This window comes from the organism of the source record quoted next, unplaced genomic scaffold (genome assembly GCF_019419815.1).
Source record: "Pyrus x bretschneideri cultivar Hongxiangsu unplaced genomic scaffold, Pyrus_bretschneideri_v1 Contig83, whole genome shotgun sequence".
Lineage (NCBI taxonomy): Eukaryota > Viridiplantae > Streptophyta > Magnoliopsida > Rosales > Rosaceae > Pyrus > Pyrus x bretschneideri.
Genome location: NW_025999824.1, coordinates 1,123,655 through 1,142,290, shown reverse-complemented (window position 1 = coordinate 1,142,290; position 18,636 = coordinate 1,123,655). Strand labels below are relative to the sequence as shown.

The 18,636-nt window shown below is 38.1% G+C and overlaps 4 protein-coding genes across 6 annotated transcripts; 3 read left to right on the top strand and 1 right to left on the bottom strand.

The window, feature by feature from the left end:
* The first annotated feature begins 1,021 nt into the window (after positions 1-1,021).
* LOC125473338 lies at positions 1,022-7,983 on the top strand. 2 transcript variants are annotated; one of them, XM_048576016.1, is made up of 4 exons: positions 1,022-2,008; positions 2,703-3,249; positions 6,577-7,126; positions 7,605-7,983. In XM_048576016.1, the coding sequence occupies exons 1-2, from the start codon at positions 1,301-1,303 to the stop codon at positions 2,727-2,729; spliced, it is 735 nt and encodes a 244-aa protein (XP_048431973.1). In that variant the 5' UTR covers positions 1,022-1,300; the 3' UTR covers positions 2,730-3,249; positions 6,577-7,126; positions 7,605-7,983. The 2 variants fall into 2 exon arrangements, with proteins under 2 accessions (XP_048431973.1, XP_048431974.1); XM_048576017.1 differs by lacking the exon at positions 6,577-7,126.
* On the top strand, positions 4,806-6,575 carry LOC125473339 (E3 ubiquitin-protein ligase SDIR1-like). The gene has a single exon (XM_048576018.1). It carries the CDS (start codon positions 5,175-5,177, stop codon positions 5,889-5,891), a length of 717 nt encoding a protein of 238 aa, XP_048431975.1. The 5' UTR covers positions 4,806-5,174; the 3' UTR covers positions 5,892-6,575.
* Positions 7,984-8,792: 809 nt separating the features above from the next.
* LOC103953224 (AP2-like ethylene-responsive transcription factor At2g41710) lies at positions 8,793-12,424 on the top strand. Of its 2 annotated transcripts, none has more exons than XM_048576007.1 (9): positions 8,793-9,130; positions 9,239-9,321; positions 9,484-9,492; positions 9,598-9,686; positions 9,944-10,017; positions 10,098-10,148; positions 10,744-10,805; positions 10,985-11,610; positions 11,965-12,424. In XM_048576007.1, exons 1-9 carry the CDS (start codon positions 8,904-8,906, stop codon positions 12,016-12,018), a joined length of 1,275 nt encoding a protein of 424 aa, XP_048431964.1. In that variant the 5' UTR covers positions 8,793-8,903; the 3' UTR covers positions 12,019-12,424. The 2 variants fall into 2 exon arrangements, with proteins under 2 accessions (XP_048431964.1, XP_048431965.1); XM_048576008.1 differs by having other exon boundaries at positions 8,988-9,130; positions 9,582-9,686.
* A 1,163-nt stretch (positions 12,425-13,587) lies between these two features.
* LOC125473335 (transcription initiation factor IIB-2) lies at positions 13,588-18,418 on the bottom strand. The gene is made up of 7 exons (XM_048576009.1): positions 17,893-18,418; positions 17,218-17,242; positions 15,789-15,918; positions 15,565-15,695; positions 15,334-15,422; positions 14,364-14,440; positions 13,588-13,922 (listed from the first exon to the last, which is right to left on the bottom strand). The coding sequence occupies exons 1-7, from the start codon at positions 18,243-18,245 to the stop codon at positions 13,789-13,791; spliced, it is 939 nt and encodes a 312-aa protein (XP_048431966.1). The 5' UTR covers positions 18,246-18,418; the 3' UTR covers positions 13,588-13,788.
* Between the last annotated feature and the right edge of the window lie 218 nt (positions 18,419-18,636).

Sequence of the window (18,636 nt, the reverse complement as noted above, 5' to 3'; positions counted from 1 at the left end):
AAAAATTGAAATCGAACCGATTTTACCGAAATGGTTTTGATTTTTCAATTCGGGATGGGTATTGGGCCTTCAAGCCAAATTTGCAATCAGAACCCCAATCTGCAATCTCAACCTTGTTAACGCTCAAGTTAGGAGGTCAACAAAGATCAGTATAGTCGTGTAGTCGGCCCTTGGTGGGCTCGGGATCGCAATGATAAGAAATGAACAATAATGTTTAAGTGGTTCACCCCTCAAAACTAGGCTATGTCCACTAAGTCACTCATACCCCTCAAAACTAGGCTATGTCCACTAAGTCACTCATATATTGAATGAAACATTATAGAGAGCAGTCTGCATAAACAAGTCTCTCTCTTTTTGTTTGACTCATTCTAAGGAGTACTCACCCTTGATGAGCCCCAAGTCCCTAGGCTTAAGTCTTCCATCGCTTTCACATTTAATGCGCCAATACGTATGTATGATTTGCTAGCTATTCCTCCACCCTTTAGTCGATACATGGTGACACAGTGACATCCATTCAGGTCCACTTGCATGTTTTCTTAGAACAATGTGTACCGAGTGCCTTGCTCGGTCCCAAACTTGGTGGGAATCCACACCTGAGCACAGAATCTGTCAGCCTTTACATCCTTTTATATTACTTTTTGCCATTGCAAAAAGGTCATGTGAAGCCATCAACGTATTCGGTAACAACAAAACAAAGAAATTATGTAAAGATTCAATAGTCAAAAACTAAAAACCCTCAAAATTAGGTTACTTTTTGTTGATGTCTAGAAGACCATAATGAGCCCTAGAATTATTCGCCTTAAATAGAAGTAAAGGACTAGAATGGCTATTAGAGAAGAGATAATGCTATCGAGATTAAATTTTTAAACTAAAATTTATAAATTAAGTGATTTGTAACAAATAGGAAATAAGTACGTTAATCAACACTTATGTAAGAATCTAATAATCAACCACCACACCATTTGCTTTACAAATTTAATTTAAAAATTGATCTCCCAGCATTACCTTTAAAATATTATTCCAAAAAAGGGGATTTAAAAAATAAAAAATTCCTCACAAAATTCAAAAATCAGCGCCAAATGTACGCCCAAACCGACTTGCCCAAACCAACCTGAAAAACCCAGAAGCTAACGGCTATAAAACTAATACGCGGAGTCTCTGTCTGTCTCACCCGCCCTTATTTCTTCCTTCTTCTCCAGCGATCTCAAATCTCTCCTCTCTCTCTCTCTCTCGCTCAACGAATTTCAAGTTTCAAATTTTCAAACCTCTGGTCGTCTGATCTCAAATCTCTAATCGATCAATGGAGTTTCAGCGTTCATCGTTCTCGTTCCGATCTTCCGACTACTGGGTCCATGTGACGCTTCAGGGTTTCCAATCTCCGGCGGACTCTAAGTCCCAATTTGTCGGCGAGCTTTCTCTCCGTCAGGACCAAATTTTTCAGAAACGCTTCCACGCCTTTATTCTCGATGAATTTCCACTGGGTCCTGATCGCTACGCTACGCTCCGTTTCGCTCCCCGCCAACTCCCACTCCCCGAGTTGCGCGCTCACTTACGATCTCTCTCCTCTTCCCTCAACCTTGATCCTACCATCTACGAAGCATTAGCCCCCCGGATCAAATCCATGGCCCGGAAATTGGCAAACCCTAATGGCTCCATGGGCTTTGTTATGGTGGCTACGGTTAAAATCCTGACCATTGAATATGTCGACCAACTGTTTGATGATATGTCCGACTCAATGGCTTTGCTTTCGATTGGTAGTAGTGATGGCGGTTCAACTTCGTCGTCAATTTCATTGGACTACGTGGTTGAGAAATTGGGGGCAGAGAGATATTTCGAAAGGGGTGACGGCGACCTGGGTTCTTGCAGTGTATGTTTGGAGGAATTGTCTGGTGGGACCGCGAGTGAGCTCATTCGGATGCCGTGCTCTCATGTTTATCACCCATCTTGCATCCTTCGCTGGTTCAACATGGATAAGAAGACGTGTCCCAACTGCCGATATATACTCCATGTGCAATGAGTGATCCGATTTTGATGCTGCTTTGTCAAATAAAATTTTGTGATTCTAGTTATGATTCATTAATTCTTTAGTATTCTTTGATTCTGTATTTGTTAGGATTGGTGTCGATCTACATAACTTACTTTGTAAATCCCTTTTACAAAACGTAGTTGAAATTGCAATACTCGCAATTTACGTACATGGTTTTCAGTTACCAATAATTTTTTATGATGAGTGTCTGTATGTCTAACATCCTGTTTGGTTTAACTTTGTCTTTGTTGTTGTGTTCCTGGCAGATATCTTGTTCATCCTGTTTTCTAATTCCCTTTTCTTGAATAAAGATTTCTCTTCCTTTTCCCTTTGCTTTTAATAAAATGTTGGAGAAAAAGCAATACACATGATTTGTTCTTGATTATGTGTCATCATCTGTTTGGCTTAGACTTTACTTGAAAGCTACAAAATTCTTGATTTTAGTAGTTTGCATATTTCTGTTTCTGATGAATTATTGTATATTACAACATCTTAGTTCACTTGTGGCCGTCGTAGCATGTGTTTAAGGGAGTACCATTAGTTGACTTGTAGTTTATCTTCTTATCTAGCCGTGTAAAGATATATTTTTGCTATACATGTTGGCCTATTTACTATGAATTCTGAGCTGGAACTGGCATTTCTTAATCAATTTCAAATGGAATGACTTCATACTCAGAGATCTTCCAGTAGAAAAAGAGCATGATGGTATGGCGAGTTCTGGTTCTAAAGAAGCAAGGGACTGAAAAGACGAGTTTTCAAAGGTAACGTATGTTGGAATAGCATCTTCAATACCTTTATGTTCTCACGCATGAATTATCTGCTTTTGGGGAGCATATTAACTGCAATTTCCCGTTTTTCTTTGGAGGAAGGGGGTGTTATGGGTGGCTATTCTGTTCATCTTTTGTTTGGTTTTGGGATAGTATGGTCATCGTACTGAAATTTAAGGTAATATTACTGTTTCCAGTCGCTGACAGTATGTTCATCTTGCTCTTGCACTTTCTGATCGCTTTCTACGTAATGGAGCTTCAGATCAATTACTTCAGCTAATCATAGAATGCAGGGAAAAAAATCTGGCAAGTCTGGACACTCTCGGGGTGGTAGGGAAATTAATATCTGGAGTAATGGTTGACAATATTGCATATATGGTAACTGGATGCTGCGTTGCCAACTACCTCACAATGTGCAGCTGCTAACTGCCTCAAAGTGATTCCATTAGGAAGGAGGTACTGCTTTTCTATTTGACTAATTTTTTGGATACATTGACTATTACTGTTATGTGAAAACACGTTTTTAAGCAGTAATTTACAAAATTATAACTTATTACAATGTGAAATTTATTATGCACCCTTTCTAAAGAGTAAAGATTATGTTGGGATGTAAAGTTCAGTTTGGACTAAGTTTGGTAAGATGCTTATTTACAAGACTGACATTGACATTCAAATTTCCATATAATTCTCACGTCGCCCTGTCTAAAAATTATCTGACGAGTGAATGTGTCATTATATGGGATATACAGTATAAATTTCTTTAGTTTTATTGTCAATAAAATTTGGAAGGCAGCCCACTAAATTTTTAACATGAAAATCCTTCCCAGGGCATAGAAGATCAGATCAACGTATTTGTTTTCTTTAACATGAAATAACTAATGTGGGTGTTTTTTTTTTCTTTTTGTTTGTTTGTTTGTTTTGTTGACAAAACAATAGTGTTAGTTAGGGGAGGGAGATTGGTGTGTATTGAACAAGAACCAGAATACTTAGACATGATTATTTTCTGCTACTACGGTGAGACGCCATCTGCGGCCATCAAGTCCAAAAAGCGAACCGGAAAGGTTCGAAAAAAGGAGGCAAAAAATTGAAATCGAACCGATTTTACCGAAATGGTTTTGATTTTTCAATTCGGGATGGGTATTGGGCCTTCAAGCCAAATTTGCAATCAGAACCCCAATCTGCAATCTCAACCTTGTTAACGCTCAAGTTAGGAGGTCAACAAAGATCAGTATAGTCGTGTAGTCGGCCCTTGGTGGGCTCGGGATCGCAATGATAAGAAATGAACAATAATGTTTAAGTGGTTCACCCCTCAAAACTAGGCTATGTCCACTAAGTCACTCATACCCCTCAAAACTAGGCTATGTCCACTAAGTCACTCATATATTGAATGAAACATTATAGAGAGCAGTCTGCATAAACAAGTCTCTCTCTTTTTGTTTGACTCATTCTAAGGAGTACTCACCCTTGATGAGCCCCAAGTCCCTAGGCTTAAGTCTTCCATCGCTTTCACATTTAATGCGCCAATACGTATGTATGATTTGCTAGCTATTCCTCCACCCTTTAGTCGATACATGGTGACACAGTGACATCCATTCAGGTCCACTTGCATGTTTTCTTAGAACAATGTGTACCGAGTGCCTTGCTCGGTCCCAAACTTGGTGGGAATCCACACCTGAGCACAGAATCTGTCAGCCTTTACATCCTTTTATATTACTTTTTGCCATTGCAAAAAGGTCATGTGAAGCCATCAACGTATTCGGTAACAACAAAACAAAGAAATTATGTAAAGATTCAATAGTCAAAAACTAAAAACCCTCAAAATTAGGTTACTTTTTGTTGATGTCTAGAAGACCATAATGAGCCCTAGAATTATTCGCCTTAAATAGAAGTAAAGGACTAGAATGGCTATTAGAGAAGAGATAATGCTATCGAGATTAAATTTTTAAACTAAAATTTATAAATTAAGTGATTTGTAACAAATAGGAAATAAGTACGTTAATCAACACTTATGTAAGAATCTAATAATCAACCACCACACCATTTGCTTTACAAATTTAATTTAAAAATTGATCTCCCAGCATTACCTTTAAAATATTATTCCAAAAAAGGGGATTTAAAAAATAAAAAATTCCTCACAAAATTCAAAAATCAGCGCCAAATGTACGCCCAAACCGACTTGCCCAAACCAACCTGAAAAACCCAGAAGCTAACGGCTATAAAACTAATACGCGGAGTCTCTGTCTGTCTCACCCGCCCTTATTTCTTCCTTCTTCTCCAGCGATCTCAAATCTCTCATCTCTCTCTCTCTCTCTCGCTCAACGATTTTCAAGTTTCAAATTTTCAAACCTCTGGTCGTCTGATCTCAAATCTCTAATCGATCAATGGAGTTTCAGCGTTCGTCGTTCTCGTTCCGATCTTCCGACTACTGGGTCCATGTGACGCTTCAGGGTTTCCAATCTCCGGCGAACTCTAAGTCCCAATTTGTCGGTGAGCTTTCTCTCCGTCAGGACCAAATTTTTCAGAAACGCTTCCACGCCTTTATTCTCGATGAATTTCCACTGGGTCCTGATCGCTACGCTACCCTCCGTTTCGCTCCCCGCCAACTCCTACTCCCTGAGTTGCGCGCTCACTTACGATCTCTCTCCTCTTCCCTCAACCTTGATCCTGCCATCTACCAAGCATTAGCCCCCCGGATCAAATCCATGGCCCGGAAATTGGCAAACCCTAATGGCTCCTTGGGCTTTGTTATGGTGGCTACGGTTAAAATCCTAACCATTGAATATGTCGACCAACTGTTTGATGATATGTCCGACTCAATGGCTTTGCTTTCGATTGGTAGTAGTGATGGCGGTTCAACTTCGTCGTCAATTTCAATGGACTTTGTGGTTGAGAAATTGGGGGCAGAGAGATATTTCGAAAGGGGTGACGGCGACCTAGGTTCTTGCAGTGTATGTTTGGAGGAATTGTCTGGTGGGACCGCGAGTGAGCTCATTCGGATGCCGTGCTCTCATGTCTATCACCCATCTTGCATCCTTCGCTGGTTCAACATGGATAAGAAGACGTGTCCCAACTGCCGATATAAACTCCATGTGCGATGAATGACCCGATTTTGAAGCTGCTTTGTCAAATAAAATTTTGTGATTCTAGTTATGATTCATTAATTCTTTAGTATTCTTTGATTCTGTATTTGTTAGGATTGGTGTCGATCTATATAACTTACTTTGTAAATCCCTTTTACAAAGCGTAGTTGAAATTGCAATACTCGCAATTTACGTACATGGTTTTCAGTTACCAATTATTTTTTATGATGAGTGTCTGTATGTCTAACATCCTGTTTGGTTTAACTTTGTCTTTGTTGTTGTGTTCCTGGCGGATATCTTGTTCATCCTGTTTTCTAATTCCCTTTTCTTGAATAAAGATTTCTCTTCTTTTTCCCTTTGCTTTTAATAAAATGTTGGAGAAAAAGCAATACACATGATTTGTTCTTTATTATGTGTCATGGTCCGTTTGGCTTAGACTTTGCTTGAAAGCTACAAAATTCTTGATTTTAGTAGTTTGCATATTTCTGTTTCTGATGAATTATTGTATATTACAACATCTTAGTTCACTTGTGGCCGTCGTAGCATGTGTTTAAGGGAGTACCATTAGTTGACTTGTAGTTTATCTTCTTATCTAGCCGTGTAAAGATATATTTTTGCTATACATGTTGGCCTATTTACTTTGAATTCTGAGCTGGAACTGGCATTTCTTAATCAATTTCAAATGGAATGACTTCATACTCAGAGATCTTCCAGTAGAAAAAGAGCATGATGGTATGGCGAGTTCTGGTTCTAAAGAAGCAAGGGACTGACAAGACGAGTTTTCGAAGGTAACGTATGTTGGAATAGCATCTTCAATACCTTTATGTTCTCATGCATGAATTATCTGCTTTTGTGGAGCATATTAACAGCAATTTCCCTTTTTTTCTTTGGAGGGAGGGGGTGTTATGGGTGACTATTCTGTTCATCTTTTGTTTGGTTTTGGGATAGTATGGTCATCGTACTGAAATTTAAGGAAATATTACTGTTTCCAGTCGCTGACAGTATGTTCATCTTGCTCTTGCACTTTCTGATCGCTTCTACGTAATGGAGCTTTGGATCAATTACTTCAGCTAATCGTAGAATGCAGCGAAAAAAAATCTGGCAAGTCTCTGGACACTCTCGGGGTGGTAGGGAAATTAATATCTGGAGTAATGGTTGACAGTATTGCATATATGGTAACTGGATGCTGCGTTGCCAACTACCTCACAATGTGCAGCTGCTAACTGACTCAAAGTGATTCCATTAGGAAGGAGGTACTGCTTTTCTATTTGACTAATTCTTTAGATTCTGTTAGTGTTAAATTGCTGTGAACCATTAGCTATAGGTAATGGTTTTTTTTCAGTACTCTAGCACCTCCGGTTACTAACTTACTATTCATAAATAGACAAGATTTGTGAAGTTTTAAATAGAATTTAAGAGCATCGATTAGTAATTTTATCTGTTAAGGCATTTCGCGGGCATTGCTTGTTAATTTTGAGAATGTGGTGCACTCCTGTAGTAAAACAGTAATGTGACGGAACGCGTATACTTGAGATCTGGTAAGACAATATTAGGAGACTAGGTGGAGAAGATGATAATACACATATCAAATAAGTATGTACGGAGAAAGGATCTATTTTTTTTTTTTTTTTTTTTTTTATGTTTTTGGTTTGCTTAATTATTTTTCCATATATGTCACATTTTGATTGATTCCGCACAATTTGTGCTGCTAACGTAAAAGATGAAATGCAGCTTTAGCCAATGCGGCTGAAAGAAGTTGTTCAAACTGATCTAACAACAAAATTCGAACTCCGATGCCAATGAGCTGAAGGGAACATCAACATTAGCTTTGGAACACAGGAGATTGGACAAAAGTCACAAGTTTATAACTCTACGAGACATATTTACAACGATGTGTACAACTCTATTTACACTATTCAACACTTTCAGACTTCCTCAACTGACACTTTAGGGCTCTTTTTGTTTTTGTTTTTTTTTTTTTTTCATGTGTATGCTTCTCTGTTACAACCCACGCGCTCTTTCACTTGTACCCTGTGTGTGAGGTTGGGTTACATAACCCACTTTATTTTGGACTCATACCTATCATAATCTATCTTGTTCGAGACACATTTAACACCACCAAACAAAAAATTAGACTCATAGCCATTTTAATTGGATAGGCCATCTCCAACCGAAATGGTTAGATATAACTCCGTCTAGAATTATAGCCATGTAAAAAATTATTTTTAAATGAACATTGTCATGTTATACTTATATATCATCTTCAAACGAATGAGCTAAACATATTTTCTCAATAATTTATTAGTTTTAAGTTTATACTTTAAATTTATTGGTTAATTTTATTAAACTACCTTGTATTCTTTCAAATCTAGCCGTTAAATTTGAATAAATTATTGTAATTGAGGCGTTGAGCATCAAAAAAAGGCTAAGAGTGGGGACTATATTTGGCTAGTCTGATGTTATTTTGACCAAATAATGACGTAGTAGGCTCTACAGAATTATATCTGAATAATCGGTTAGAGATAAATTTTTAAACAAATCACGACAATTTTTACTTTTATACCTTTAATTCAAGATGACACATATCCCATCAAGCCTAGCAATGGCGTGTACGAAGAGGGAACTGAGGGTGTCACTGTCATTTAAGTGCGGTGGCACCTCCTATATTTTCAAACTATAAAACGTACAGCGGACCACGTGGCGTTCGCAGTTAACGCCACTACTACGCAGTATACACTTTGAAAAGCATCCTAAATTATGCAACCACCCTCTGCTTCCCATCCTAGCCGTTACAACTTTTGTCAATCTGAACTTGCCAAATCATCACGATCGCCATCGTGAAAACAAAACAGGGGTACGTTCGTAATTTCACCTTCTCCCACTGTAGCTGTTCCCCTCCACAGTGATTCACTGAAACGAACACAAACCCAAACAACTCACTCACACTCAGTCACTCATCTCCCTCTTTCTCTCTCTCGCTCCATTTCTCTCTCTAGGGTTTTAGTTTGGGTTCAATTGGAGTGTTCAATCATGGCGTCGTCGTCCTCGGATCCCGGTCCGAAGACCGAAAGCGGCGGCGGCAGTGGCGGTGGGGGTGCAGAGCCGTCGGAGGCGGTGATGGCGAGCGATCAGCTAATGGTGTACAGAGGGGTAAAGAAATTGAAGAAAGAGAGAGGATGTACGGCGAAAGAGCGCATCAGCAAGATGCCTCCGTGTGCTGCTGGAAAACGCAGCTCCATTTACCGTGGAGTCACTCGGTAATTAAGCTCCTCTCCTCTTTCTCCTTCTGTTTGGTTGCAGAGAAACAAAAAAGAAAGAGGAATTTTGATTTGATTTGATTGGGAATTTGGGGTATGGAAATGTAGGCATAGGTGGACAGGTCGTTATGAGGCTCATCTTTGGGATAAAAGTACCTGGAATCAGAACCAGAATAAGAAGGGAAAGCAAGGTCTCTCTTCTTTCTTTTCTCCCTCTAAAATATATATATATATATGTATCGTTTTTGGGTTTGTGTATAAATATTGTATTAATTTGTAATTTCTGACAAGCATTTGATTTCTTGGATTGTGCTTGCAAATGTTGGCGCTTGACAATTCGATATATATTCCAGTTTACTTGGGTAAGTTGGGGGTTCAGTTTTCCATGAATTACTTAAGAAATTGGCAATTTCATGTGAAGCTATCGGTTTAATTATTAATCCTTGAGTAGCATATGGAATTTACAGGGGCGTATGACGATGAAGAGGCTGCAGCTAGAGCTTATGATCTTGCTGCCTTGAAATATTGGGGCCCTGGCACTCTCATCAATTTTCCTGTGAGATTAATGCCATTGATTTGCTGATTTCATTTTATTGTTTTTATTTCACTTGAAATTTCTTCCCTTCTGGTAATTGGGGTAGCATTTGTTTTACTGTTGAGTATACCGTAAGTAAGAGAACACAGTTAAGTTTTTCAAATCAACATCTTAGTTCATGCCATGGATTGGAAATGTATGAGGATATGTAAATATTTTCAAGTTATCAACTAAAGTATTCTGTTTGTTCACGTTAGCTCCTCATTCAATTATTGCAGGTTACTGATTACACAAGAGATCTTGAAGAGATGCAGAATCTGTCAAGGGAGGAATACCTTGCTTCTCTTCGGAGGTGTGTATATAGATTTTAAGTACATGTTTGGATCTTAATTAATATGCACATGTCTAATAGTAGTTATTCTACTCTTGCAGGAAAAGCAGTGGTTTCTCAAGAGGACTTTCTAAGTACCGTGGGCTTTCCAGGTATGCTTTACCTTTAACTGTTGCTTGTAGGCACAATGTATGTAGTTCGTTTCTCATAGGACTTCTTGGCACATTATGTTATTCCTTAAAGATGCTCATTTATAACTTTTTCAGATTGATCTTTGTTTGTTATGCCAGTAGAGTTATTTTCTTCTGCTTTTTAGGTCTCAACCGTCCCTAACTGCGTTTTGGACAGAAGTAAAAATCTTGTTGTATATAACTCAATTCCACCAAAGTTTTAAATAATATTATGTTATCTGTATTTTCTTCTATATCGTGTTCTTAGTTAGCTTTTAACGTTTACAATCCCACTTTTGAACCGAACAAAACCGTGGAAAACTTGGCCATTGCTGTGCGTTGCATCACTACAGTACCAATTTTTTGTGTTGTTGACTCTCAGCTAGGCGTGGCACAGAACCAAGCGCAATGGCATTCTAGGATTCATACAGCTGACCCCACTTAGTGGGAAAAGGCTTTGTTGTTGCTGTTTCTGGACTCTCAGCTAGTAGAGGCATAAAATATCTCCAAATTCTGTGCAATGTCTGTAATTTCTTCATTCTGTTCTGAACTTTTTATCTTGTTGTACACTTAACAGTCGTTGGGAGCCGTCACTGGGTCGTATGGGTGGATCTGAGTACTTCAATAGCTTACATTATGGTAAGTCCTCAAAAGATGCTGAACTGAAGCAATTTGGATAAGAGGGCTCTGAAAAATCAGTCCCTCGAACTGATTCTTCGGCAAACAAAGTTGCAGCTGCAGGATTTTGAATTTATTATATTCCTTTCATCTGGATTACTACCTGAATCAGTGCCATTCCTGTCTTATACGACCTGAAGGTACAGGCGTTGATCCAGCAACAGAAAGTGAACTTTTGGGAGCTTTTTGCACTGAAAGAAAGATTGACCTAACAAGTTACATCAAGTGGTGGGGACCCAACAGATCTCGTCAAGCTGAAACTAGCATGAAATCGTCAGAAGAAACAAAACACGGTTGTGTTGGAGATCTTGGAGCTGAACTTAAAACATTGGAATGGGAAATCCAGCCTACTGAACCATACCAGATGCCCTGTTTGGGCATCTCCCATGTAAGTAAAAAGCATAAAGGTACCAGAGTCTCAGCCATGAGCATCCTTTCAAGGTCAGCGGCATATAAGAACTTGCAAGAGAAAGCATCACAAAAGGAGGAAAAAGATGCAGATAATGATGAGAATGAAAACAAAAATACCATCCACAAGATGGACCATGGCAAAGCAGTCGAGAAATCCACAAGTCGTGATGAGGGACTTAGGTCTGCATTAGGAATGAGTGGTGGACCGTCTCACCAAAGAGATGTGTTCCCATTGGCTCCCTTCTTGTCTGCACCACTTCTGACCAGCTACAGTGCCATCGATCCCTTGGTAGACCCCATTCTCTGGACGTCTCTTGCTCCTGTTCTTCCTTCTGGAATTTCTCGTCCTACTGAGGTTGGTACTACTCTTTGAGAATCTCTCCTTTTGTTTTGTGTTCATGTTCCCAAGAGAGTAATAAACCGTCACTTAGCTTTCATAAATAACATGTTAATCACAAAACCATTAACAATAAAATAATAAACCATCACTCCTTGTCATGGGACGTCATTTTTGTTTTTCGTTGGGGCATGGGATGGATAAACCAGTTAATCTTCACAGTATGGAAACATCTATTAAATTGCCCCCTTCCCTTCATCCAAGATGTTCAGTCTTAGATCAAGGGCCCTAAGGTGTAATGGTGAGCTGCTCCCATAATTATATTTCCTTGTGCAAGTTCACCTTATAAAGATTTTATATATTGCAATGCAGATTACAAAGACTGAGACTAGTTCAAGTTTCGCTTTATTTCAGCCCGAAGAATGATGATGCATTTAATTTTGCTCTACTGGTTGGTGAAGTGCATGCTAACAGTTGCTTGGCAACCTCTCTTCCAAAGGGTTTACCCATGCATTACTTTGCCACAAGAGCAGGAAAAAGGAGCATGAACAGTTGATGTAGCCTTGACAACTGGGCTTTTACTCGTTTCGCAGGTTTGTGCTATGTAAGGTGTAGAATATATAGAAAAGCGGATAAATTATATTTGAAAACTTTGTTGTCTGCTGATGAGCTGAGATCGCTGAGCGTGTGTACGTTACTTGTTCTGCATAGTTTCAGGGTGCTGGTACTTAGTTTTGCTAAATAAGTTCAATACATGGGTTCTTGATAACATTTTGTACAGAAAAGATGGTTGTTTATAGAAGTGCACAAATAGAGTCACTGTGGTTTCAAATGCTTCTTGTGTTTTGATATATCTATTCAGGTCAGTAAAGAATTCTTATCTATAGATCCTTGGCTTACGGAGGTACCTCCACGATTTTACCGACACCAGTGACGCTATGGATCCGGTCGTTCGCTAATCGTACGTTCACTGGTAAAGAATTCTTATAATCCTGTTGTTGAATGTAAACTTTTGCCACTAGTGGTATTCCTCTTCACTCTTCATCTTCATCGGTAAGTGAGAGGGTTTAGGTTTGATTCTCGCTAAAGGTGAATTTGAATCACATTATTGCTAATCAATTGTGAGGCTAAGCCCACCCCTACCCTTAGTGCAGATTATATCGATTGTTCAAAAAAAAAAAAAAAGGGACTTCAAAACTTTGAATTTTAACAAAAAATGCCTTAATAACTTTATTTAATGGTAGGACAAAATTCAACATCAAACCAGCTCAATAGATTGGTCCAACCAAAATAATTGACCGAGTTTCGTTGGAATGAACCGTTGGAGACATAATTTAAAAAGAAAAACTAATAGAAAAGGCTTCAAAACTTCGAATTTTAACTAAGAATCTGTTAACAACTTTGTTTAATGATAGGACAAAATCCAACATCAAACTAGCCCAATAGATTGGTTCTACCAAAATAATTGACCGAGTTTCGATTTTGTCCCTTGACAGTTTTAGTCCCGTTTTCTTTTCCCATCTTGTTTTCTTCCCTCTCGTATCATTCTTTCCAATCTTAAGTCCTTCTTAGGACTTTCATATTGTAATGAAATCACGCAAAGATAGAGGGTACGAGTTCATATCGACGACCTCTTCTTTTCATAAAAGTCCCACATGTTGAAATTCGATGCCTAGTCATATTGAGCTCTCCAAAGGTGATGTTTTTTTCGATTTTTTACCTAAATTTACGAAATTGGCCCTCTACTCCCGACAGAAGTTTAATCCCTTCTCATGGACTTCCCTTCTATGTAATGTAAGTGCTACGAGTTCGTATCGACGCCCTCTTTCCTCAACCAAACTTGATGTACGTAATTTTTGTCATTTTCATTAAATAAAGGTGTTTTTGGTTAAGAAAAAATTTGGAAAAACCTTCTTCGTTAAAGCTCCCAATTTAAAACGATCACACTTTGCAGTCATGGTACTTCTGAGGTGAAACATTCTGCTAGTTCAAAACTCGAAAACATTCTGCTAGTTTAAGCATATATTTCAGTTGAGTCGATTGAATATATAATTTCCTATGACAAGGAATTCTATAAAACAATTTAAGCCTTCTGTATCGTTCATACATCCGATGGTAACGCAAGGGAAAGAAAAAAAAAACTCAATTCAATTCAACTTTCTCTGTGTTCTTAATTAAATCCGCTTCGCCTACATTTCAAGGACTGCAAAGGCTCTTGACAGCATCCTCCGTTGCGTACCAGCCAGGTATAATCTTTGACACATGGGGATAAAGGTCTTTATATGAGTTTCTGATTGTTCCTTCTGCTACTCCTGTAGCAACGGAGATATCTGCACTCACATTGGCCATTGCGTACGTCAGCGCTAATTAAGAATGAATTAATTGCTCGTTTGGAACTGCTTTTAAAATGACTGAAAGCACTTTTAGAGAGAATTTTTTGCGTTCCAAAAACACTTGAACTGCTTTCTGTAAGAGGCACCAGTTATGTGGTGCTTCTTCCAGAAAGCAAAGTTTCTAGGATTTACTTGCATTTTTACTAAGGATTAGTTCCAAAAAAAAACATTTTCACCAAAAGCACATTCAGCCATGTTAAAAGCATTTTCCAAACGAGCTCCAAATGAAGCTATAAGATTGTAGGATGGGAGAAAAATGATTTAGAAATGAATAATGTAAAGCCATCAAGATTGGATCTATAGCAAACCCAATCAACAAGCTTTCAACCACAATTTTCAAACGCTAATTCCCCTGTTTCTAAAGGAGAGGATATTGACCTTTGAGAGGCTTCTTGTCATCTGAAAGCTGGGTGATAATATAAATAACTGCTGCTGCTATCGATATAGGGCTCCTCCTGAAATTTAGACAAAAAAAAAAAGAAAAAAAAAAATCCATCATTAGAAGCAACTAGTGCAGATTGGTGTAGCTGAACGGACCATTCTTAAAATAAAGAATCTTCACGCCTTATATACGAAGGGTATATAATAATACCAATGAATTTCATTTGCAACAAGAAATCACATGATGAATATTTTTTTTTCATATCATGCAACTCCTCGTCACTATCCAAAACAGAATTGCTGGGAAATGAACAAAGAATACCATTGTTCCCATAATTTCTTCTCATAATTTCTTTGAGCTCAACTATAAACATTATACTGATAAATTAAAGTAGAAAAGGAAAGGAAACTCAATTTATTAGAAACTTTAATCGTACCAGTATATATACCTAATAACACATAGCCAATCTCAACCAAAACATGCCCTAAGAGCATCTCCAACAGTTTTGTTAAATTTGCTTGTTTAGCAGGTGAACAGTGTCAAAAAACTACTTTAGCTACTCTCCTTAAATTTCATCTTCAACAACTCTCTATTTGAACAAACTTTTGTTATTTTATCGTTGATCATTTCAAAAAGAAAAGACACAACCCACTTCTTTTCTAGAACCACCTTATCTCTCTTCCTTTTCTCCTCGGTTCACGGGTCCACCTTTGAGTTTTATTAATTTGAACCAACTGCTCACTTTGCTATTATAGAGTCATTTAGTCTCTTGGAGATGATTTTTATGGATTTGGCTCTTTAAACTAGCTTTCTATTGCTTTTATAGAGCCCTTGTTTTCTGTAAAATGAATGTGTTACTATGTTGATAACACACACAATAAGAAAGGAACACTTCCAGTCATCCAATTATGCATTCATCAAATAATACCCTTTTTCTTGTTCGTAATGCATTAAAAAGGGAACTACCTAATATCAAATTCTTCTGACTTTGTCACGGCTTCTTGGGCAGCTTTGACTGCTTGATTAGTCATACCAAGATTGGAACAGAATCGCCTCTGCAATTCAGTAGATATTATGTCAATGGCAACAACAAACTAGGAAAATGTATTAAGTATGATTTGTTGCCTAGATCAACGAAATTTAATGATTGTTTATTTGCTTCAAATAGAATTAAAGAGATAATGAAAAACTTCTCACCATAAAGTCCCCAGCATGTATTGTTCCCATCTCCACTGACTGACCCTTCTCTAATCCCAGTTGTTTCACTATGTATTCTTTTGCTCGGCCAATTTCCTTCTTTGTGGCTCCATTGGCGACAGAGCAAATTTCTAATTGAAATCCACAGATTCAGGGAAGCTCATACACAAAGGCAGAGATAATTCAGGAAGCATCCATATGTAAAAAGAAATCATAAGCCGTACCCTTTACAGTGCGTGGCTTGTCTTCTTGTCGACAAGCAATGTACAGGCAAGCAGCCAATAGTGCATCCTGATTTCTTCCTCTACTAGATTTCTGATCTTCCACCCTTTTATATATCTCATTAGCCCGATCCTTTAAACCAATCATAAAAGCACCATTAGATATAATGCTCTAATCCAATGCATGCCCAAACGGTAAGAGAAAAATAGTTATACAAGAAATGAAAGAATAAACCAAACATCCTAAAATATACTAAAGTGAACTATAGACAAGCCAGAAAACTACAATTTTAGCAGGGGTTATTCCTGTTTTTGTCAGAAGATGGACCAAGCACATGTATAATTGGATGACGTCTGTTTCTTTTCTTTAACACCCTAAAAACCATATTAATTTGTACTAAAAACTTTAAATATCAAGAAAACAGAAAGATTTATCAGGTTGAAACATCAGTCTGGGAATATTAAGGTCCTTAGGTCCCTTTTATCAATTGCAAGAAGGTAACAGTAGAACTTTATCAATGTAAATAAAATAAAATAATGCAACATCAATGAACAGACAATCCACCGAAGGTACAATCATAAGTTCATAACCTTCTACACTCCTTTTAACAAAAAAAAATTTCAAATTTTAGAAGTTTTTGCTAGAGTTTTGCCCAAACAACCAACTTGGTAAAAATTAGCACAAACATTTTGAATGCACAACTTGTTATTGTTATACAAGTCTGGCTATGATGTGAAGAAAATGCACTTGCTCGCTCGCTTGCTCATACACATACACACACAAATAAAAAAACTCTGGAATCAAGTCTCAAAGACCCTTCCCACTTGAATTTTATCTTTCCCTTGAAAGCATAGCATTTCTCTTCAACCAAATGTACTATATCAAAGCAAGATGGAACATCTGCAGAAGCAACTAAACCTATTTTGTACTCCAAATAGCAAACAAAATTAAGATTCATCAATCAGCACCAAAAAGGATAAATCCAGTATCCAGAAACCACAAGACACCAAACCAATTAAAAGTCATCTACTGGTTGTCCATTATTTCATCCTATCACTAGCCAATGGCCTGTAACAACCATTTCCATTCAAGGCCTGGTCTCAATTAAAAAGACTTGGTTTCAAGCTTCAACTCAGAGAACAATGGTCCAATACAGTTGAACCAAATAAGAAAAGACAACAGAAAAGCTTGTAACAAATATTTCTCCATCATAAAGCATTCTGTTGAACTTCTAAAGTATTAAATAAGTTAAGGACTAGCCATCACTGTTTTGCAAATCAAATTATTAATGGTACTATAGAGAAAATTAAGATAATGGTGCTTTTGCATATGTCGAAGCCCCTCAGACTTCCTGCTACTTGGAACTTTTCCAGATCAATATTAATGGTAGTCCCCATAAAAAAAATGTTTGGTAGTAAGCAAATTGCATACCTTGATGGTTGCAACAAGGCCCAACCTGAAACACAATGTTATAACATCAGCTTTGGTACAAGTTTAAAAATAGTCTCATTTAAAAAAAAAAAAAAGAAATAGCATAAGAGGAAAATCTTAGCTTTGGAGCATCGGGAAGAAGCAGGCATTAGAATAGGGAAAGGTCATACATAAACCACTCACTAATGAGTAAACTCGGAACCTCTACATCTAGACCAAGTTCAAGAGCTATATTTCGATGTTCTCATATAGTTTGGATGCAGATTCAAGAAATACGACCATCATAAGAAACATGTTAAGCATAAGAAACCTCTTCACTAAAATCTACAAGTAATATTATTTTGACATCGAAATTTCATATATTTTGTAATTTTTTAGAAGATAGAGGGTTTCGCATCAATTTGTTTTCAACAACAACAAAATCAATCCTAAATTCAGTCAGCTAAATTATGAAAAATATACCTAAATAAATCAATTTTTCATCTTTTATTCAAATTCAATTCTAATTTCTACAAATCCTCAACCTTCAGCTAAATATTCAGTTTTTATTTTCCGTCGTCATAATCATTCCGATCCAACTTCAATCAGAACCCAAAATCTAATCCAAAAAACAACTCCTTTTCTCAATTGAAAACTCATAAATTTTCCCCAATATCTCAGCAACCGGTCCCATACCTATCAGACATGGTAGCAATGGTTTTGAAGGCCAGTATCAAGCCCCGATCCGGATTAGACCCACGGTTCTGCCACCGACCCAAGGACGAAGACAAGAACTCACCAGAAGCCCCATTAGGCTTGGCTATGACGGTGGACAGCCCGCCATCGGCCAACAAGGGGTTGGTAGGGCCGCCAACACGGACCGGGTCGTTATCGCCCGACTCGTTGGCGAAGGTACGCCACTCCGAGGTCTCGTCTATGGAATGGGATTCCAGCACTAGGCCGCACTCGGAGCATACGGTGTCGCCGGCCGAGTGGTCGAACACGACCTCCGTCTGGCGCTTGCAGTCGGAGCAATAGGCATCGGACATTTCTAGGTAAAATACACAGTAATGTTATAGGAAGATGGTGTTTGGGAGGTGAGAAAATTGGGAGGGTGAGAGATTCTCTCCTTCGGCGTTATTGTTTGTTTATCTCCCTTCCGTTTATGTTGGGGTGAGCTGAGAGAAAGACAGATGTTGAAATGGAAGAGGAAGGAAGGAGGGGAGGGTGAGAGGACCCATTTATAGACGGATTGGAGTATGAAACGACTTTGGTAGGTGGGAAGATCACGAAGCCTTCCTGACAGCAACCGTTTGGACTTTGGACATGCATTCCTATTCTTTTGGGCAGGCTCTTGTTGGATTGGACTCGATTTCTTGAGTTGGGTTGGATTATGGCATTATTGGACATAGCACAAGGCTTATTTTTTAATTTTTTTTA